Source organism: Geotrypetes seraphini, chromosome 1, assembly GCF_902459505.1.
Source record: "Geotrypetes seraphini chromosome 1, aGeoSer1.1, whole genome shotgun sequence".
Lineage (NCBI taxonomy): Eukaryota > Metazoa > Chordata > Amphibia > Gymnophiona > Dermophiidae > Geotrypetes > Geotrypetes seraphini.
The window spans coordinates 218,874,376-218,897,416 of record NC_047084.1 but is presented as its reverse complement, the minus strand read 5'-3'; the positions used below and the strand labels follow the sequence as shown (position 1 = coordinate 218,897,416).

The 23,041-nt window shown below is 44.6% G+C and overlaps 1 protein-coding gene across 4 annotated transcripts in view; it reads left to right on the top strand.

The window, feature by feature from the left end:
- Positions 1-20,892, top strand: part of GNPDA2 (glucosamine-6-phosphate deaminase 2) — a 32,610-nt gene extending 11,718 nt beyond the window's left edge. For all 4 annotated transcript variants that reach the window (XM_033946300.1, XM_033946307.1, XM_033946315.1 and 1 more), the window contains exons 4-7: positions 1,662-1,844; positions 14,202-14,386; positions 14,799-14,973; positions 20,226-20,892. In XM_033946300.1, coding sequence (XP_033802191.1) covers positions 1,662-1,844; positions 14,202-14,386; positions 14,799-14,973; positions 20,226-20,287 — 605 coding nt within the window. In that variant the 3' untranslated portion in view covers positions 20,288-20,892. The remainder of the gene's footprint in view (positions 1-1,661; positions 1,845-14,201; positions 14,387-14,798; positions 14,974-20,225) is intronic.
- Positions 20,893-23,041: the final 2,149 nt, after the last annotated feature.

The window sequence follows — 23,041 nt, the reverse complement described above, 5'->3', positions numbered from 1 at the left end:
AGTTCCGCTATATCTCTTTTGTGATGAGGCAACCAGAATTGAACGTAATGCTCAGTGAGGTCACATCATGGAGCGATACAGAGGCATTATAACATTCTTAGTCTTGCTTGCCGTCCCTTTTCTAATAATTTCTAGCTCTTGTTTGCTTTTTTGGCCACCGACGCACATTGGGCTGAAGGTTTCAGTACGCTTGTCTACAATGACATCCAGAACTCTTTTCTTGGGTGCTGAGCCCCAAGTTAGACCCTAGCATCTGGTAATTATGATTTGGGTTATTCTTCCCAATGTGCATCACTTTGCATTTGCCCACATATTTCATCTGTCATTTGGATGCCCAGTTCCTCCAATTTCCTAAGGTCTGCCTGCATTTGTTTTAAAAATTTTATTTATTTAATTAATTAAATTAATTTTCTAGCTCTTTCTCCCCAATGAGCTTCGAGTACTCCAGGGTTCAATTCTTTCTCCACTGCTCTTTAAGATCTTTCTCGCACCACTGATCACCCTCTGTCAATCTATATAGGATTTGCTATCTATGCTGATATACAGCTTCTATATCCTCTCAACACAGAGAATCCTAATGAATTAACAGAAGTAAACGAGAAATTAGAAAAAAAATTAACCAATGGCTTAGGAACAATATGTTATCCCTGAACATCAACAAATTGCAAACTATCTTATTTCCTTGGAAAGAGGGTCTATCTCTAACCGCTCCTATTCAATTAAACAACATTCCCTTACAACAGGTTTCGAGCAATAAAATCCTTGGAGTTATCCTAGACCAAAAATTAACATATCGGGATCAGATAAGTCATGTAGTAAAAAAAACTGATTTTACAAATAACGTATGATCAGATCTTTGGCAAAAGTTCTTGAACCATCCGCCCTTAATAGCCTTATTCATTCCCTCATAATATCAAAATTGGATTATTGTAATTCATTACTTAAATGCATTACTCAGAAATAATTAAGGAGACTGCAATTAATCCAAAATACTGCACTAAAAGTTATAACGAATTCCAAAAAATATAATCATGTAACTCCGTTTCTGAAAAATGCTCACTGGTTGCCTATTCCTCACCACATTTCTTAAAAAATTGCCCTATTATCATTCAAAATTCAACAAACAAACTGCCCTATGTTCTTACATAGACTATTAATGCCCTACTACCCTCAAGAGCTTTACATTTGAGCAAGCAAAATCTTCTTTCAGTGCCCTTGTTAAAAATCATTAATACTAGATGCAATGAAATCTCAACCACTCCCCCCAATTAGGGAACTCTTCCAGCCCACCTTAGAGAAGATAGATTCAAGAGTTCCTTAAAATCTTTTCTCTATAAGGCCGTGTTTGAAATTTGAAAACATTAATCCAAACTTATCCAAATAGAACAATACTTATTCCTTTGCACTCCCCTCCCTTCTTTAGAAGATTTTGTTGTGTCCCTGACCCTTTTCTTTTTTCCTTCATTGTTATCTCTCCTAAAATCATTGTAGTTCTACCCCTTTTTTCTATCACGTTTCTGTTTGTAAATCATCTTTATTCATTTGGTCTTGTTTTAACTTTAATTGTTTCGCATCCCACATTTCTTTGTACTTCACTTAGAAATTTTTATAAGCATTTTAATCAAATTTTAAATAAACTTGAAACTTGAATATTTCCCCAGGACTTCCCAGAGATCATCCTGAGAGCTATCATTCTTACATGTGGAACAATTTCTTCAAATACATTGACATAGACCCGAACAATGCTTACATTCTTGATGGGAATGCTGCAGACCTACAGGCAGAGTGCGATGCATTTGAAAGGAAAATCAAAGAAGCGGGGGGAATTGATCTGTTTGTTGGAGGTATGAAAAATTACCTAGAAGCAATCAGTCAGTCATATGCTGACATTTCTCTAATAATCCAATTGAGAACCTTGTATTCCCTCTGCTCCCAGGAACATGAGAATCGCTGTGAGAAAAATTAATGTTGCTGTTATAGCAAGCAGTGCAAGAAATCCTATTTTGAATTACACTGAAATGTGTTTTGTTCTCAAGTTATAGGGATAACATTCAGTGTGTGTGTAGATGAAGTTTAAACATGGCAACAAAATTAGTCACGATGAATGTTACAGTACAAAGATAGAATGGTGACATATTGTAGAAAGTCCATGTGGCAGAATTTCCTTTTCACTTTTCTACACTAGTCCATACTGATAGGGTGATATAATCTAGCACAGTGGTTCTTAAAACTGTCCTGGGGGATCCCCAGCTAATTGGGTTTTCAAGATATCCCTAATGAATATGCATGAGGCAGATTTGCATGCCTGCCACCTATATTATGTGCAAATTTGCCTCATGCATATCATTAGGGATAACTTGAAATCCCAACTGGCTGGTGGTCCCCCAGGACAAGTTTAAGAACCACAAGCAGATGGAGACTCTGACCTTTGCAATATAAGGAAAGTGATGCAATTTTTAACTTGTCAGTATTTCTCTGCCTATAGCAAATGGTGCAGCAGAAATTCTTCTAAGAAGGTCTGACTCCCCAGGGTACAGTTCACAGGCTGCATTTCTTGAAGCAATTCCGCTGGTGTTCACTACTAAGGATCAGTCCACAGTCCCCTAGTTGAGCGCAAAGGGGTCCCATCCTCTGTAGGTCTGAGCCTTAGTCCATAGGCCAGGGGTGGACAAACTTTTTGACTCGTGGGCCACAATGGGTTCTTAAATTTGCCAGAGGGGCTGGGGGGGGGGGGGCGCCAGGCAACTGGCGACTGGGTTCTGATGTGCTGCACAATGATGATGGAAACAGAGAGGGCTAAAGCAGAAAAAAAAGGGCAGACTGGTCTCTGGTTTCTGCTTTTATCTTCTTTTCACTCTCTTCCTTCCAGCGTCTGCCCTCTCTGTCTCATCAATCCAGCATCTGTCCCGTCCATCCACTGTCTGCCCTCTCCCCTTCTATATGGTATCTGCCTTCTTTCTGTGCCCTTCTCCCCTTTCCATCCAGCCTGCGCCTCCTCTCTCCTTTTTACATTATTCATTCCAGCTTCACTGTTCTCATTTTTATCTCTCCTACACCATGTCTAGTATCTTTGACCCTCTCTCCTTATTTTTCTGCTGACCCCATTCCCAGCATCAATCTCTCTCTATTTTCTCTTTCCTTTGTCTCTCCCCTTTCCCTCATCTGATATTTCCATTCCACCCTGACCCCTTCCCCTCCTCTAATCTCCCTGCCAGCTGTTTCCTTCCTTTTTTCCTCCTCTGCTGTCCAGCAGTACTCCTTCTCCCTTCCTCCTCACCCTATCCAACAGAAACTCTCTTCCCTTCCCTTTCCCTCCTCCACTCCCAGCAGCATCTCTCCTTCTCCCTCCCTCCAGGTCCAGTAGCAGCTCTCCCTTTATTTTCCTTAGTCCAGCAGTTTCACAGCCCCCAACACTCCCCTCTCTTCTCAGTACTTGCCTGGACTAGCAGTGCTGGTGCTTTGCACGGTGGCCCCACTGCGCAGGAGAAGAACCAAGGAGCAGCTCCCCTAAAGCGCTGCAGCTTGTGCCTTCCACAAGCACTTCATCCACTCAGTTGTGAGGCCTCCTCTCGGCCATTTGCGACACATGACCGCGCCACCTGCTATACCGCGCAAATGGAGGTTGGTGGTGATGCTCACGCTCCTTCCACACACTAGTCATGGAGAAGGACTGAACGGTCGGCAGGCTGTAGTTTTCCCATGTCTGCCATAGGCTCTCACTCCCTGAGGTCAGTTAGCAGGGGGTCCTGTGGAGACTCTGGTAGTGGGGTTGCTACTTTTCTGTTTGTAGCCCCCTGCCCTTCCCAGACTAAAAATGTGAAAGAAAGCAAAAGAGAATGGGGGAGAATTGAATAGGTATTTCTGCCGTCTACCTGAAAGTTGTATTAAAATTAGGGCTGCATTTTGATTAAAATTTTAAACATAATTAATTCTTTAGCACTCTCCAGACCAGTAGAGGTTAATTTTTACGAATGGGTATATATCCAATCATGACCAGCAGGTGGAGACTGAAAACAAAACTGTGGAATAGTATATAATATATTCCCTTCTCTATTCTCATCAGTCTTCTTTCATTTTCCAGCAGGTGTTGAGTGATCTGTACCCATCTCCCTTGGTAGGGCTGTTGGAATTTGTTTAGGGGGTTTCTAGTCCCTGTTTTTGGCCGGACAGAGCTTGGGTGGGCCCTGTTTGGGGGTCCGTCCAACCTTGGGGGTGTCACACCCGGCGGGTCTCGAGCGGGGTCCCTCCCCCCACTTCCTCCACCGCCCCACATTTTTTTAGAGGAGCCTCAGCAATAAGCCTTGCCCCCTAAATCAAGCAAGACATATTGCTTTGAGAGCCTGTGGAGTCTGTTCTAAAAAAAAAAAAAATCCAGCGGTAGTGCTGGTCTGCAGGGTTGCTTCCTTGTCAGTTTACTGTATTTTTGCACTAACCGGCACTTTTTATCCTAGCTAGGTCGCGTGTGGAGCAATTGTGCCCTTCTCTGGGGGAGTGTGACACAATTTGGTCCAGCCGCGAGGCACTCGCGTCCGGTCTGAACTCGGCGGTTTGGGCTGGTGTGGTCATGGAGCTCTGTCGGCAGCGGTTGCAGGCATCCAGAGCTCCCCGGCCTTAGTGCCAAGTGAGCCAGCTGAAGGCAATGAGGCAGCCCAGTCTGCTCTCACTACCTCCGGAGGGATTCCCCAAACCGCTGATGGTAGAGGAAAAAGGATTCCCTCTCAGCTGATTTTTCAACAGCTGATGCTGGCTTGCCTGCTTTAGCATCTGGGACAGTTTAGGTTTCCCAGCCGCTACAGGCCCTGGAGGGGTTATTTTGGGTGGGATCTTCACCATTTTGACAGACAGTTCCCTCCATTTTGTCTGCAACCTCAGGTGACCTTCCCCCTGTATTGCAAACACAGGGGCAGGTTTTAGCAGGGACCCCTGGGGGTTTTTTTTGCCCCCAATTTAATTTCTTTCTTTGTGCAGACAATTGGGGGTCCCACGTGCATCTGGGGGGTTTCGGGGGGTGGTTTCCCTCCACACCCCCTGTGGCTTTGCCTCCCTCTTTTCATTTGGCTTCCCCTCTTCCTCCTCCCTCATCCAAGCGCCCGCGGGGGGCTTGGATTGCGAATTGATGGTCGGAGGAGCGTGTTGGCGTGGATGAGGACCTGGCCGCTTTGGCGGGCTTCCAGGATCCTCTAGAGGGGACGGCTGCTGGCAGCAGATGCGTCCATGGTGTGCTTTTTATTCAGAGGGATGCGCTTTTAGTCCTGATTTAGCAGGTCTCCTAGGTGCTGCATTTTTGAAGTTGCGCCACTGGAGACCCCGCCTATGGAGGCCTCTCTGCTTCAGGGGGGTCTGTCCTGTTTCCCGCTCTTTTCCTGTGTGTCAGGATTTTCGGGATTTTGTGCTGGCGCAGTGGACTACGTCGGGGCGCCGTTTTGGTTGGTGCACACCTTGGCACATGGGTATCCCATCCTGGAAGGGGATAGGGCTACCTTAATTTCGCCAGTGGTGGACGCGGTGGTCTCGGCGCTTGCTAAGTGGCATACAGTGCCTGTTAAGGGCGGTTCTGCCCTTAGGGTCTCTGAGGAGCTTATGTTAGAGACACTTCTTAAGTATAATTTTGATGTCTCTGCCTTGGGGGTCAAGGCGGCTATTTGTGTGGGGCTGGTGGCTCGCACCGTGTTTCGGTGGTCTGAGCGTGTCCTGGATCATGAGTCTGATGACTGGTCCTTAGTGGATCAGGAGGTGGTGACGATTGAGATGACTGCCTCGTTCTCTCGGATGCTCTTTGTGACTTGGTGCGGCTAAGTCTGGGGCTTTTGGTGGCCGCGCGCTGTACCTTGTGGCTTCGCGCTTGGTCGGCGGTTGCTGCGTCCAAAACTGAACTTCCCAAAATTTCCCTTTCGGGGGTTGTTTTTGTTTGGAGAGGACTTGGATATGGTGGTTCAGACTCAGCCGGACTCTAAGGTGCCCCGTCTGCCTGAGGACTGTGCCCGCCCGGCGTCTCAGGGTGGCACTGCCCGGGGGCATCTACAGGAATTTAGCAAATTTCGCCCGGGGCGTGGGGCTGCTTGTCTCCAGGCTTCTGGTTTTTCCCAGGGGTCGGTTGGCTCAGCGCATGCAGTCCTTTCAGGGGGCCCGTTGGGGGTCTGGGAGTTCCCCCCCGGTTCCCCTGCTGCCCGTCCTGCACGTAGGCTCTTTGCCGGCGCCCCTTTGGTTCCCGTGGGCGCCTTGCTGAGCAACTTGTTTCCCAAGTGGGCCGAGATCACGTCCGATCAGTAGGTCCTGGTGGTGGTGCGGGAAGGTTATGCTCTGGAATTTTGTCCGCTCTCTGCCGGATCATATCTAGCCTCTCCGTGTCAGGTGGCATGGGAGATGCTAGCCTTTCGCCAGAACCTTCAGCACTTGCTAGATCTCAAAGCGGTTGTCCAGTGTCCCCTCAGGAGTGCGGCACCGGCTGGTACGCCATTTCCTTTGTGGGGCCCTAAAAGGAGGGGACCTTTCAGCCCATCCTCGGTTTAAACCAGGGTCAACAGGGCTCTCAGAATTCCCTTTTTTTCGCATGGACACACTGCAGTCTGTCCTTCTGGCGGTTCAGCCGGGGGAGTTCCTGACTTCTCTCGCTCTGGCGGAGGCCTCCTTGCCTGGTTCTATTCGGGCCTCTCGTCAGCTCTTTCTTCGCTTTGCGATATTGGGTCAGCACTATCAGTTCTGTGTGCTTCCCTTGGGCCTGGCCACGACTCCCTGAACGTTCACCAAGATGATGGTGGTCGTCGTGGCGGCATTGCAGTCGGAGGGCATTGCAGTCAGCAGGGCATCCCCTACTGGGATGACTGGTTGATTTGGGCGAAGTCGTTGCAGGAGAACACCCGGGTTACGGCTCGGGTGGTTGAGTTTCTCCGGTTGCTGGGCTGGGTGGACAACCTTTTCAAGAGTCGGTTGGTCCCAGCTCAGCGTCTGGAGTACCTTGGGGTTCTGTTCGACACCTCCTTGGGGAAGGTCTTCCTTCCAGAGGCCCGGGTAAGCAAATTGCAATCTCAGATTCGCCTTCTTTTGGTGTCCCGGTGTCCTTGGGCGCAGGATTTCCTCCAAGTCTTGGGGTCGATGGCAGCGTTCCTGGACGTGGTGAGGTGGGCGTGGGAACACATGTGACCTCTTCAGTATGATCTGCTCCGGGGGTGGTCACCCTAGAGGCACAGTATGGATGTCCCTGTCCCTCTGCGAGGCTTGGCGCACTGCAGTCTTCGTTAGTGGCTCCAGACCTCTCATCTGATCCAGTGGGTGAGTCTGGATCTACCGCAGTGGATGGTGCTTCTCACGGATGCCAGCCTCCTTGGTTGGGGGGGGACTCATTGTCTAGGTCACTCATCTCAGGGCACCTGGTCCATGGAGGAGACGTCCTGGTCGATCATCGTGTTGGAGACCAGAGCTGTTCGTCTGGCGCTGTTAGCCTTCTGCTCCCTCTTGATGGACAAGACGGTCAGAGTCCTGTCGAACAATGCCATGGCGGTTGCTTATGTCAATCAGGGCACCAAGAGCGCTTCGGTGACGCAGGAGGCGGCTCGGCGGAGCCACACCTTCTGGACCTCTCAGCCTCTCACATAGCCAAGGTGGAGAATGTTCAGGCGGACTTCCTCAGTCTTCACATCTTAGATCCCGGAGAGTGGTGTCTCAGCCCCGTGGCTTTTAAGTTGATAGTGTAGGCTTGGGGTCAGCCCCTGATGGACCTGATGGCCACGAGTGGCAATGCCAAGGTGTCCCGCTTCTTCAGTCATCGCAGGGATGGACTGGCCGGGGGTCTGGATGCTCTGGTTCAACCATGGCCAACAGAGGGGCTGTTGTGCATGTTCCCTCTGTGTCCATTAGTGGGCAGAGTTCTTCTCCGCATTGTTCTCCATCCGGTTCTGGTGGATCTGGATTAGTCTCGACATCCATGGTACGCGGATCCGGTGATGCTCTGGTGGCGGATCCTCTTCCTCTGCCTCTCTTGGACTACCTTCTGACGCAGGGTCCCATTCCCATCTTCGACCCGTCTCCCTTTGGTCTTACGGCTTGGCTTTTGAAAGGGGTCGCCTTGGTAAGAAAGGGTATTCAGATAAGGTGATCTCTTTTCGCGCTTCTCTACCTAAAATCCTAGAGTTCTTGCAAGATGGCCTGGATAGAGGCCTGGCTTGGTCTTCTCTCCGGGTTCAGCTTGCAGCCTTGTCAGCCTTTCGGGGGTTAGTGACAGGTCAGCGTTTGACAGCCATTCCTGATGTGATTCGCTTTTTGTGGGCGGCCAAGTTGCTCAGGCTTCCCGTGCGGCCCTTTGTTCCCTCTTGGGATCTCAATCTGGTTCTATCTGTTCTGGTGCACCCACCCTTCGAACCGTTGGGCGGCTGCTCTTTGAAGGACCTTACTCTGAAGGTGGCCTTTTTGGTGGACATTTCTTCCACTAGGTGTGTTTCTGGGCTACAGGTTTTCTCTTGTAGGGCTCCCTTCTTGGAGTTTTCTAGGGAGTGGGTTGTCTTGAGGCCTGTTCCTTCTTTTTCTGCCAAAAGTAGTTTCTCCTTTTCATGTCAATCAATCTGTGGTCCTCCGGGTCTTGGGTAGTCGGGAGGGCTCTTCTGAGCAAAGACTGCTGCACAAGTTGGATGTTGGTCGGGTCCTTCGCTCTTATGTGCAGCGGACCCAGGAGATCAGGAAATAAGATCATCTCTTTGTCCTTCTGGCGGGTCCTCGTAGGGGGGCTGGCGCTTCTAAGGCTACTATTGCACGCTGGATCAAGGAGACTATTGCTGCCGCTTCTCTTCTGAGGCAGAAGCCCGTTCCGGAGTTTCTCAAAGCTCATTCCACTCGGGGTCAGGCGGAGTCATCGCTCGTGCCTCCAGTGGACATTTGTAAGGCTGCGGTTTGGTCTTCCTTGTATTCCTTTGTCAGACACTTTTGGGTAGATGTTCAGGCGCGTCGGGACACAGTGTTCGGTGTGCGTGTTCTGGTGTCAGCCCTTCGGGGGTCCCGCCCGTGTGATGGACTGCTTTGGTACGTCCCATTCATAAAGATTAACCTCTACTGGTCTGGAGAGTACTAAAGAAGGAGTAATTAGGTTCTTACCTGCTAATTTACTTTCTTTTAGCTTCTCCAAATCAGTAGAGGTCCCCACCCTGTCTGTTTTTGTTGTGTTGGGGCTGTTGCGCGGGCAGTTTTGTTTTTTGCTGCGGGTTCTAGTATTTTTCTAGGGCCGGTGAGAATTAAAGAACAGCGGCTGTGGCTCGGCTGGCGAGCTGTGGGGACATTTTCCTTCTGGTATTTCTCCTCTGCATTTTCCAACAGCATTTGGGTATGTTAGTTGTTACTCCTGTTCGAAGTATTGTTTATTTCTGTTTCAAGTTCTTAGTTCTGCTTGGCTATTCGGCAGACTGATGAGAATAGAGAAGGGAATATATTATATACTATTCCACAGTTTTTTGTTTTCAGTCTCCACCTGCTGGTCAGGATTGGATATATACCCATTTGTAAAGATTAACCTCTAATGGTCTGGAGAAGCAAAAAGAAAATAAATTAGCAGGTAAGAACCTAATTACTCCTTGCGGGACATAGCCAGAAATTCATTGGGTGGGGGGACAAAGGAGGGAATCGGGGGTGGGGCAATGTATTTCCTCTCCCTCTTCTCCACATTAGGTATCATACCTTTGCTGGTGGGGATGCCAAAGCGCCACCAATAGAAGAAATCCACTGCCAAAGCCGTCTCCTTTCCCTTTGGGATTTCTCAAGAGTGAGGAAGTCAATGGAGTGCCTCCAGCCACCAACACTTAAAACTACCCAAGCTTGCTCAATCCATACACATGCTTGGGGAGAGGGGGAGTGCAAATGTTGGTCCTTGCTCTATGGCAGTACGAGGAGGAAGGAGGTGACTTGGGCAGCAGATTTCTTTGGCTGACAGGGCTACAGCTTTGGAGGGGCTTGTGCCTGAAGGAAGTGACCCAGATTTCTGAGAACCCCTCTCAATTTCTTCCTTTTCCCATCCCCAGGTCTCACCCCCTCCCAGCCTCCAGTCAATCTCTCTCTCTCAAGCTTCAGGTGGCACCACTCCTTATATTGATGAGGACACTGGAAGTACAGCTTTTTTGCCTCTCTCTGCTATTTGGGCAACAAAACACGTCATTCCGAACTGATCTAGAAGGAACTGGAGGAAATTTATTAAATTAGTGTAATAGATGAGACATTCTAGACCAGGGGTGCCCACACTTTTTTGGCTTGTAAGCTACTTTTAAAATGACCAATTCAAAATGGTCTACCAACAATAAAATTTTAAAAAACACAAAGCACATTATACGCAGAGAAAATGTTAATTATCATTTGTATTTGGGCTTTTTTTCAGAGGTCAAGGCAGATGACTTTAAAAAATGCAATGTCACCTCAGTAACAACTATACAAAAATAGACAAAAGGTAGGGAAAATGATTTTATTTTCAATTTAGTGATCAAAATATGTCCGTTTTGAGAATTTATATCTGCTGTCTATATTTTGCACTATGGCCCCCCTTTTACTAAACCGTGATAGCGTTTTTTAGCGCAGAGAGCTGTGCTGAATGCCCCTTGCAGCTCCCGACGCTCATAGGCTCCCTGCGCTAAAAACCACTATCGCGGTTTAGTAAAAGGGGGGCCATAGTGCAAAATATAGACAGCAGATATAAATTCTCAAAATGGACATATTTTGATCACTAAATTGAAAATAAAATCATTTTCCCTACCTTTTTGTCTGGTGATTTCATGAGTCTCTGGTTGCACTTCCTTCTGTAAATCCAATATTTCTTTCTGCCTTTCTTACTTCCCCTGCTCCCCTCTTTCTGTCTTTCTCCCCCTGCCTCCCTCTTTATTTCTATCTTTCTTTCTCTCTCCCCCTGCCCCCCCCAAGCCATTGTGTCGACTTCTCCACTTCCCTGATTCTTTCTCTCTCCCTGCCCCCTTCCCAAGCCCTAAGCTCCAAGCCGATTTTTCCCTGCTTCCCTGAGCCAGGCCTGACGTGTACAAATGCTGGGCCCACAAGCCTTCCTCCCCCCCAAACATCAATTCTGACGTCGGAGAGGAAGTTCCAGGCCAGCCAGGCAGCGATTGGTTGGCCCAAAACTTCCTCTCCGATGTCAGAATTGATGTCTGAGGTGAAGGCTTGTGGGTCTGGCGCTCATACGCGCCTGGCGTGGCTCGGGGAGGCAGGAAGAACAAGATCGCAAAAGCAACCCGATCGACTCACGTTGCCTTTGCGATCGACGATTTGGGCACCCTTGTTCTACACAATAGGGCTATTTCTCCATACTTACATGCTCTGCAGAAGAAATTCACTCTGGAATTTTCACTTTGCCTCTGCAGTACTTCACTGATCAGTTTAGCGCCCTCTACAGTCTTTCCTTCTGCATGCATGTCTGCAGCTGTGTGCTGCTCTCCCCATTTTATTGTTTTAATGTCGATGTAGTTTCGTCCCTTTTGCGGGTATTTTCGTGTTTGAAGCAAATTTGGAGCTCTGCCTGCTTGAGAATTAAGACTTTGGTCTGTAGCTGACAGGCTGATCCCTTTTGGGTACCTGCTAGCCAGTCTGCATAGTTTTCCTTGGAGTTTGGGACTGTCCCTGAAGTAGTCTCACCTTCTGTTAAGCAGGGGTCGAGCGTAGACTGTTTAGCATGCTTAGGGGGCTCAGCATGCCAGCTGCATTTTTGTGCCTCTGCCCATCCTGGTTCGCATCCGGTGGTTCGTTGATGTGGAGGCATAGTCACAGTGGAGTCTGACCGGCAGCCCAAAGATCAGCTTTGTGAGAGCATTCCCAGCATTGTGGCAGTGAATTCAAATACAGCTACTGAGTAAGAGCTGTGAGCAGGTGGATTTCAGTGTATCAGGTCACAGTGAGTACAAGGAGATGACAGCTTGTGAGAGACATTGGGGAAAGTTTAAAAAGTGGGGTTTTCTAAGTTTCTGCATGTTCCCCCTCCTGAAAAATCCTAAAATTGCCATTTTTGGACTTTGGGAAGTGTGAGAAATATTGTGTTTTTAGTGCGAATTTGGTGCCGGCGGCCATCTTGGATTTTTAGTGATTTTTTTTTTTTTCTCTTCTCTTCTCCCTGCTTCTTCAAAACTGTGATTTTTGCCTGGAAAACTGCTGGGATGGAGTCCTTTAGGTCTCATGCGAATTCATGTCAGGATTGCACAAATTTAGCACTTTTAGTGCGTCCTTGCACCACATGCCATGTGTGTGTGGGGGGGGGGGGGAGAGGGGGCTTTAGCGACTGGCTTAGCTTTCCCCCTCAGAAGCAGGTGATCATACGCTCAGCCAGCCCAGTGGGGTTATCTAAGGGTGACTCCATGCCCCATCAGAGCTGCTATGGCGATGTCTTTTGTTGCACGTGCCTATTTCTCTCGGCTGCGCATGCTAGAGACTGATGCAGTGAAGCCTCCTCACCTGCTGCTGGCTGGGACACTTTATATAGCGAATGTCTTATATGACCTTTTGACAGTTCTGACAAAGGCGTTAGCATTCTCACTTTTGGCCTGCTGAATGCTCGGTGTTAGGCAGTGGGCTGGTGTTTCCACTTTCACGGTGACTTTAGTGAGGCTGTCTATTAAGGGGCAGTTATTTTTGGCACAGACCTGGAGAGTCTCATGATTTCGGTAATTACCGTCACCCAAGGTCCCTGTCTGAAAGTAGACCCAGACCCTGCAGGGGTTCTGGGTGTTCTAATTTTTGTGGCTCCAGATGCTTCAGACAGTAGGCACATTCAATATCACAGTGATTTTCATAGAGCTACAGGCATTCCCAACCTTCTGCCGCCTGTCCTGCACAACCTACCAGAAAGATACAATGACGCCGAATGCCCCTCTGTGGATAGGGAACTGGTTGCCTGCCTGGATGCACATTACAGCAAACCAGTGGGTCTTGGACATTATTCGATAAGGATACAACCTGGAATTTGCCTAGCCTCTGTTCGTGGTTTGTGGTTTCTCCATCCGGATGACCGGACAAGGTGCTCAGAGTCCAGGCTACTAGCTATAGAGCTGGTGTCACGTGACCTCTCCGGCTTAGTGTGCCAAAGAACTGCTTTGATGATTGGAGGCCTGTTCTGGATCTTCAGCATGCCAGTACAGCTCTCAAATTTCCACGCTTCCGAATGGAGACCGTGCTGTTGGTCATTGCAGCAGTGGCTTCGGGGGACTTTCTAGTCTCTCTGGATCTTATGGAGGCGTGCTTGCACATTCCCATATTTCCAGCCCACCGCAAGTTTCTGCGGTTTCATGTTCTGGAGCAGCTTAGTTTTCGGCCCTGCCCTTTGGACTGGTGATGGCTCGTCAGACTTTTGCTAAGGTGATGGTGGTGGTGGCAGCTTACCTTAGGAAGATGGGTCTGCAAGTTCACCCTTATTTAGGTGACTGGTGGATCAGAGTTCCCTCGTTGGCCAGGGATGTTGCACAGTGGAGCAGGTGCTGGAGGACTTGAGCTGGATTGTCATCCTTAGAATGAGTCCTCTTTAGCCCATGCAGTCATTGGAATTCTTGGGAGTCCTAGTCGGTATGGCTCCAGCCATGTATACCTGCCCAGGACTCGTAGACAGAAGCTGTGTATACAGATTTCTGCGCTTTTGGAGCAGCCGGCTCTAGTTCTAGGTTTTGTGGTTGCCACACTGGATGAAGTTTCTTGGGCGAGGGCGCACATGCGTCCTCTTCAGTCTGCCTTACTCTCTCGTTGGACACCACACCAAGATGCCTTGCAGATTTGTCTGCCATTGCCTCTACAGACTTGAGCAAGAACTGATGGCAACCATTCAGAACGTGGCGCAGGCCCAAGCAGGAGCACAGAAAGCTTGCTTCTGCTGGCTGATACACCACTAGACCACCAGGCTATAAGGAGCATTTTAAAAGGTACGATGATGGGGGGGGGAGGAGTGTTAAAATGGTAACCCTATTTTCTAGAATGTCTCACCTATCTACTGGAAAAGAGCTTACCAGGGTAAGTGCATAATCTCTTTTTCTGTACACTTTCCAGTGCTGAATAGTGGAATTATATTTTAAGTGCCTAGGATTTACTAAGAAACGTAACTCCTGTTTTTTCTTAGAGTTGTATAAAAATGCCCCTGTGTTAAACTTTCTTCTTCTTCCCTTAGTGTAAAATTTGTGTGAGCAGAAGTCTTATCTTACCATTCTTAAGCTGTTTTACATCTTCACAATTATATTTTCCCTTTTTATTTTTAGGGATTGGCCCAGATGGCCATATTGCCTTTAATGAACCTGGGTCTAGTTTGGTGTCACGGACCAGGCTAAAGACTTTAGCAATGGACACCATTCTGGCAAATGCCAAATATTTTGATGGCGATCTGTCTAAAGTGCCAACCATGGCATTGACTGTTGGCGTGGGAACCGTGATGGATGCCAGAGAGGTAGGAACATCAGGCACTTTATTAAAACAAGTAGTGCTTTATAATGGTTCAGTTTGTTAAACATACTTAACTTTGGTTTATGAAGTTACAGTATTATCTTTATCCAACCATTTAGCTATGTTTGAAATGTGGATTTTCAACCTAGTCCTCAGGACATACCTAGTCAGTCAAGATTTCAGAATATCCCACAGTGAACATGCATAAGACAGATTTATATACATTGGAGGTAGTAATTTAAAATTTGTCTCATGCATATTCATTGTGGGTATCTCGAAAATCTGACTGATTAGTTGTATCTTAGTTCTGATATTCAAATTTATTTTATTAATACAAGCAATGCATATTTGTAGTATTAGGTAAGAAATTTATTTAACTGACTTAGCTGCTGCTCAGTCATTTTCATGTTTTCTAGGTGATGATTCTCATCACAGGTGCACATAAAGCATTTGCATTGTACAAGGCAATAGAAGAAGGAGTGAATCACATGTGGACTGTTTCAGCCTTTCAGCAACACCCTTGCACAATATTTGTGTGTGATGAAGATGCTACTTTGGAACTACGAGTTAAAACTGTTAAGTATTTTAAAGGTGAGCAAAGAAGCAGAAATATTTCAGTTTGCAGACTGGGCAGTTTTAACTTATGCTGAGTGTCACATAGAAATTGAAGGTTTGTAGAAATTGAAATTGTGAAGAAAAAAAATGAACTACATTTTTGCTTCTAAGTTAGTGTCTAAATTAAGTCTGTTATAGTTCCCCTGTTGTTAGGAAAACAGTATGTGTTGTACCAGCATGTGAAGTTCCTATATCCAGTTCTTGAATAATCCTCAATTTTGGTTTTAAGGGTAACAAAATATGCAGATTAACTTAGTTGTCCAAATACATATTATCCTTGTGGAATTTTATGCAACTTTGCATTGCAAAAGTTGTACTGAATTGCACAGTCAAACAGAATCCCCCCTTCCCCGCGCAGAATCTCGGATGATGCCATATATTGATAGCAATTCCCACACGCTGCCTGCTGCTAGCCCAAAAGTCTCTCCATGGCAGAGGGGAGGCTTCCATGTTAGTGGCAGGCAGTGTGTGAGAATCGCTGCTGATGCTATGTCCCAGTGAAGAAAGCCTTACTAGGGAGAGTACAAGGGAGAGGAGGAAGAAAAGTTGCTAGCACAGAGGGAGGGGAGGAGTGAGAGGAAAGAAAGATGCTGGCACATGTGGAAGGGAGGGGAGGGAGACATGCATGGTAAGGGGAGAGGATGAAATGTTGCACATGATAATGGAGGAGAGGAAGAAAGAGATGGTGCATGGAGATGGTTAGAGAGGTTTGACCCAGGGCACAAGGCAGGGTGAGAGAGAGAGATGGTGGACATATCAGCGGAAGGGGAGAATGCTGCATGGGGAGAGGGATGTAAGGGAGGGAGAAAGTGAGGTATTGGACATGGGGGTAGATGAGAGGGATGGAGAGATACACAGGAGGGGGAGGAGGAGGGAGATGTTGGATCTAGGAGCAGAATGGAGAGATGTCTGGCAATGGGAGTGAGGGAAAAATGGGAGAAATGCTGGACCATGGGGGAGAGTGCAGGAGGGAAGACAGAGGATGGGAAGGAAGAGCAGATGCTGAGTTATAAGGGTGGAGGAAGGAAGATACTGAGAATGGTAGGAGGAGAAGAGGGTGGCAAGAAAGTGGATGAGATGATAGATATTATAGAGGGTAGAGATATAGTAATGGGGGTATGTTGAAGATGAAAGGGAATAGAGGGCTGAGGAAGGAGTGAGATGGGGAATGGGAGAAAAGATGGAAATTTGAGGTGGTGAAAAGTGAAAAAGAAAAGAAGGGTAAGAACGAGGCAGAAACGAGCTAAAAGGGAATTATCAGTATGTCAGAGGCATAGATAGGAGAGAAGAGAAAAGACTAATGGATAGCAGCTGCTTGAAGGAGAATTAGCGGAAAACAGGAAAGCAGAAAAGAGAAGCTAGAACAACATGATAGAAAAATAAAACATCCAGACAACAAAGGTAGAAGAAAAGCATTTTATTTTAAGTGTTTTAAATGGAATATGGATAATAATTTGCAAAAATATTAAAATTGACAAACTTGCAGAATTTTCTAATTTTATGCACAGAATTTTGAATTTTTTTGCTTAGAATTCCTCCAGAAGTAACATATGCAGATTAATGTTGTCTCTATTTATTGATCAGATTCTCAACACCATGACCTTTTATATATCTGAGGCCTGGATCTGCTTGAAAATAATGAGCCCACTAGTAATAACAGCACATACATAGAATATATATGGAACAACATGGGTGGGCAAGTGGGGATGGGGTGGCGGGAAGCTAGAGGCCAACTGAAACATATTTTCAGTCTGAAAGCTTTTGGCCAAAACCAAAATTGCAGTCAGAGCTCAACACCCGATTTTGGCTGAAGCCAAACTGAAAACTCAATGAAAGCAACTGGGGAATGTCAGAGTTTTCAGCCTGTATCTCTTTACTAATAATAATTTCTGGTGCACATGGTATACGAGTCCTGACGATTGGGTTACTTTCCCCAAACCTTGAGTCTTTGCAGAAGTATGTCATCTACATTCTTTTCAGCTCTGCCGCATTCTTCAGTGGGCTGTACTGTTTCTCTTCAGTTTTTCCTTCTGAAAGGTGTCTTATCAACTGGCAGGGAAGTACCAGAAGTGCTCCGTCATTGTTCCGTTGGGCAGGTCCATTTGCAGGCATTAGCAGCGCATATAGCGAGAGTGGAAAAGGTGCAAGCTGTCTATATCAGCCAGCAGTCTCTGGATCCAGTGGAGTGGTCATCACAGAAGGCCTTCAACTGCATTGTGCTTCATTGGGGATGACCAATGGTTGAATTGATGGCTTTGGCAATAAACAAGAAAGTAGATTGTTTCTTTATCCGAAGATTTGAGCCCAGAATTGCTGATTTGGAAGCTGTAGTTCAACCAGGACTGAAAAAAGTCCTGTTGTACATGTTTCCCCTAGGGCCCATGATAAGCGTCATCTGTGATGCACAGATCTAGTACACCTGTAGAGGGACAAGGGTCTCAAATTGCCAGTTCTTACAGATTTTCTATCACAGGGTCAGTTCCCGTAGAGAATCTGGAATGCTTTGGTCTAACGCCAGGGCTCTTGAGCACACAAAGTTTACTCGGAGGTGGTTCTCCTGAGAGCTAAAATGATGGTGATGGTCTCAGCCTATGCTAAGGCCTGGAAGAAATTTCAGCGCTGGTGTGCTAAAGATAATGTGGAGCCCTTAAGAGCCCCCATCTCGGTAGTCATAGCATTTATGCAAGCTGGATTCAAGAACAGTATAGCTGTTGGCTTCCTCAGATTACAAGTTGGCAGGCCTGTCATGCTTTAGAGCCCGAGAGGAAAAGATTTTGCTGTATGATCATCCAAATGTAGCCAGGTTCTTGAAGGGGGCACTCTGGTTGCACCCTCCTGTAAGACAACCTTTTCATTCATGGAACCTTAACATTATTTTACAGGGCCTCAGTAAGGCTTCATTTAAGCCTTTGCAGGAGGCGTCACTGCTGGATCTTATAGTTAAGACAGTCTCTTAGTGGCTATCGCTTTGATGAGATGAGTCTCTGAGGTGCAGGAACTTTCATGCAGAGAGCTGTTCCTCATGGTTACAGAAGTTGGGGTCTCTGCGCATGGTCCCTTCCTTTTTGCTGAAAGTAGTTTCAGCTTTTCATGTCAATTGAGAGGTTTGACTGCCCACATGCCAGTCCATGGGTTTGAAGAAACAAGACAAATGGTTGAAGTTGCTGGAGGTGTGGAGAGATTTTTTTTTCCCACTCCATTATCTAGAAGTAACTAATAACTTTCAGGCCCTCTGGTCATCTTTTTTTCCTAACTAGTATAACCAGGCTCAGCAGACCAGTGGCTAAGACATATATTTCCAGATAAATTTGCATAGTGAGTTCGTCATCATACATTGGCTGTATGAAACAGTCACTAATATCTTTGAAAGTACATTCCATGAGAAGTGTAGCTTCTTCATGGGTGGAGGCCTGAGCGGCTACAGGGTCCACACTTCATACCTTTACTAAGTTTTATAGATTGGGTGTAGAGGCGCAAGATGCCACTGCCCTTGCATCTTCGGGGTTAAGGGCAGACTCATCCTGCTTTAGATTCAAGGGACTGCTTTGATACTTCCCAGTTGTCAGGACTCGTATGCCATGTACATCAGAAGGGAAGATTAGGTTCTTACCTCAATCTTCTTTCTGGTAACATGGCATATGAGTTAACACTCCACCCTGTCAGTGTAATTATTCACCTACATAATATCTAGGACAAGTATATCTGTCCAGAACTTGAGATCTTCTCATGTCAGTCAGGTATTATTATTACAATGCCATATTATTACAAATACATTAGAGAATATACAAACTTCATAAATGTTGATGTTGGTTCCACTCAGGTGTCTTGGTTGTTCCACTTTGCTTAATATAATATGTTTTGATTAACATTGTTCACTATACTTGTCACAGAGCAGAACAGAAGTGTCTTGTCGGGGAAGTTACCCATACCCCTCCTTCTTATGTCTCCTATTGTTGTGGTTCTTGACTGCTTTGGTATAACCTGAAGGGAGACAATACAGTCCGCTGGGGAAGGAGACAGAGCTGAAAAGAATGTAGATATCCTGCAAAGACTCATGGTTTGGGGAAAGTAACTCAATCGTCAAGACTCATATGCCATGTTACTAGAAAGAAGATTATCGAGGTAAGAACCTAATCTTCCCTTAAATAATGAGACCATATTTTATATTCAAGCAATATAACCTCCACACAGATGGACTACATGCAGTTAATAAAACTGTGGTTTTTAGGGTTTGTTTTTTATTTGCAGTGGTTGACTTTGTACCACGCTTGGAGTGACATCTGATGTCAAAATTCCACTGAGTGGGTATTGAGGGAGGTTTGAGCCTGAGCAAGTTGCAAGCTCAGAACATAATTGCCGCTGCTGAGTCAGACAAGTGGTCCATCGTGCCCGGCAGTCCGCTCCTGCGGCGGCCCGTAGGTCAAAGACCAGTGCCCTAACTGAGTTTAGCCTTACCTGTGTACTTTCTGGTTCAGCATTAGCAGAACATTAGGCAGAATTTTCAAAATTTTTGTGCAGAATTCACCCTGGAGTAAAGTGGTGGTCTTTCATGCACCTTCAAGTATGTTTAAAATAGAAATTAATATTCAGCAGGGCAGTGACTGTAAAGAGATGTGTAAAGTTATCTGTATATCTTTTTTGCATCTATTTAGCCAGTCTTGAATAAATTCTAGTTTTATATGGATAAGTTTTTTTAGATTTTCCCTACTGTCTTCCTGCTCAACTTTATTCTCATACTTGTTGGCTACATACATACAAAAGTTATCTGTTTAGAGGGGCAGCGTTTTTAAAGCAATAGACTTTATACTTAAGACTCTGGAAATTTTATATTGCCCAGATTGATTGTACTTTCTGTTTGTTGATATTTTTAGTATTTGAAATAAATAATATTCAGCCTTTTTTTCCAAATGGATTAAATTACCAAACTAAGTTGACTACTGGTGTTCTGTTTGAGCACGGGATGAAGTACTTCAGATTGTACGCAAAAAACCTCCCAAACAACAACAAACCAAAACTTATCTACATTTGTTCCCATAATGTACTGCATCAAGATTGGTTCTGTTGTTTGAATGGCTCCTACCACACTGTCCCCGTATTCCATTGGATAATGCAGTTTTGGTGTTCTCATTGATCTCCCTCGGAGCATCAAGTAAAAAAGAAAATGTCAGGTATGGACTGTAAATAAATACTAGTAGGGACTGAAATGGTGACTCTCTTTATTCTCCAAGGTTTGATGCGTGTACACAATAAGCTGGTGGATCCACTTCATAGTATGAAAGAAGAAAATTGATGGACTGGTGAAGAGTAAATAGGTCAATGAAGAAAAAGAACTCACTGCTATGCAATGATTTACACTGGTCTGAAGCTGGGAATCTTAAGTACTGTATTTTTTTTTTTAAGTCCTTGACATTCCACATCTGTGTGAACATTTTACTTTGGGGAGACATGTTCTTTAGGTCTTTAGGCATGTATTTCTATACCAGATTTCCCTTTGTGTGTCTGCAAGGACTATGGCAGCTGTTCAGGACCACTCTCATGTAAAGAGAGTATTGGGTAAGCAATCTTGGCTACAATTCTTTTTATTTTGATTATAGATATGGTATGTGTTGTATGTTCACACATAAAAGGCAAGATGCATGTTTCTTTTTTTGAACTATTATTATTATTTGTATTACAGACCAGAATATTTAGATTTGCACAATGTAGTTCATGCCCTTTTAAGATGTACTTGATTTACTGTCACATTGGCTTCTATGCTTTGCTATGATTGCCTGTGTTTGGGTCTGTTATCCAACAGGACTACAGGAGATGTGGCATTCTTCTAAGACTTATCTTTGAGAAGTACTATGTACCACATAACCTGTGAGAAAATAAAGAATACTATGTTATCATGCATCAATCCCCGATGGTGTGTTCTTCTAGACTGCGGCATCTTCATTTATAGGTTTTCCTTTCAAAGCTACAAGAGAACTTTTTACATTTAGTCTCTTCAAAAGGTTTTAGCTTGACAGCATGGTGTGTGGCCGGAGCATAGCTATAGCTAATATGTTAGTAATTCAGACTGTCTTATCCTGCCCTGTGATAGATACCCTCTTATATATAAAAAAAAAATTTTGTGAAGTGCTCAGTACTATATACCAAGCAAGCATTGGTATTATCACATCATAGCACCAGCCCAACCAAACTAGCCTGATGGCTAGGGATAAAATTTATCAGAAAGTATACAAGTTCATAGAAGAGAAAAGTACTTATCTCAGGGTTGATATAAATGTTTCAACTCTTATCTGGTTCGTGGCAGCTGGTAGTTGTAGTCACAAGGCTTGGTTAGTGTAAATCCTCAGGTGAAAACGCGTGAAAGAAATGAAAAAATCCACAGTGCAAAATCAGTCCACAGTTCAAATACTGTGGACTGATTTTGCACTGGATTTTTTTCATTTCTTTCAACCCTGAGATAAGTACTTTTCTATGAATTTGTGTTTGATATGCTCTCTGAAGCAAACAATCCAAAACTGCAGATATGTACACGATGCAGGCAAATTTTATTTGTGACAAATAAATTATGTCTAAAAACCTTTATACCAGGCAAGGGACCCAACATGGTCCGTGTTTCGGACAACCTTCATCAGGGGTCCTATTAGGTACAGATATGATACAAAATACAATATTAAAATTATTATGCAATGTAAACTATTATATAAAATATTTATAAAAACATTTATAAAAACCTTTTAATCTTGTTTGTGCATGAAACAAGTTATAAAAGGAAAGAAGAACCGCATGCGAATAAAAGTAATAATAAACTTTTCATAACATGCATTAATAAACAAACCGAAACATAGTGAACAAACAGTAGGATTCAATAAAAAATTTGTGAAATAGATAATAAGATAACCAAAAACAACCAAGTATTGATAAAGGGGCAAAATGTAACCAAAGTCAACTTAAATGTAAATATTTGAAAAATTTATGAATAGAATAAAATAGAGATAGAAATAGAAACAAACCATGGGCAGAGAGAAAGTGGAAAGAAAAAGAAAAAAATATATATATAAATAAATGAATATATACATACCGTGGTAAAAAAGAAAGGAAAAAATTGTCACAAAAAAATGGAAAGATAAACTATCATAAGACAAAAGAGAAAATTTTTTAAAAAAAATAAGCATACAGACTTAAAATGATACTCAAAGAATATATGGCATTCATCTTAAACCAGCAGACACAACATAAGAACAAAATAACCAACATATATTACCTAAACCAGAAATATGATATATCAAAAAAGGTAATAAATAATAATAATAATCATGCAGAAGCTTCATATCTGAAGCCTCCCATTGGATAGAAATTAACTTGAACTAATACTGATGAGTGGACATAAATAAAAAAGTAAAACAGTATATCATGTAGCTTTAGAGAAAATTGCATTAGACACAAAATGATGGCAATGTTATTCATGCTTTATCCATAAGCATTTGAGTCAACCCCTAGGCCGTGCACTGATATCAAACGCATTGAATCAAAATGAGCATAAGATCTAAATATCTTAAAGATAGAAATTAACCAACTACAGACCCATATATATGTGAGATAACTACTGAGTCTTGTAGACCGGAATTAGATATAAGGGGGAATTATAAAGTGTATAAAAGGCAAGCTGGGCTGTCCGTTTGTGGATACTTTAGAAGAAACTTGCTGCCAAAGAAGAGCCCCGATTACGATCCGCAGTATGTGAATGCATTAAAAAAAACATTTTAAAAAATGAGCCGTCAAAGAGAACCCCAGCTACGATCATGCTAAAAGAAGTTGCAGGTCAAAGTTGCATGAAATAAAATCGCCAAGATGCAAAGATAAAAACCTTACCGTTGTGTATTTCGCCAAAGTTCGCAAACTACTATGGGTAAACGCCAAAGTAAAAATTGCTGTAAAATCGTCATGAAATATAAATGAGCTGGAAACGTAAACCAATGTTGTAAAAACATCGCAAAAAATAAGGATTGTGCACATAGGGAACTAAGCTGATAGATATGTGTATTACTAAAAT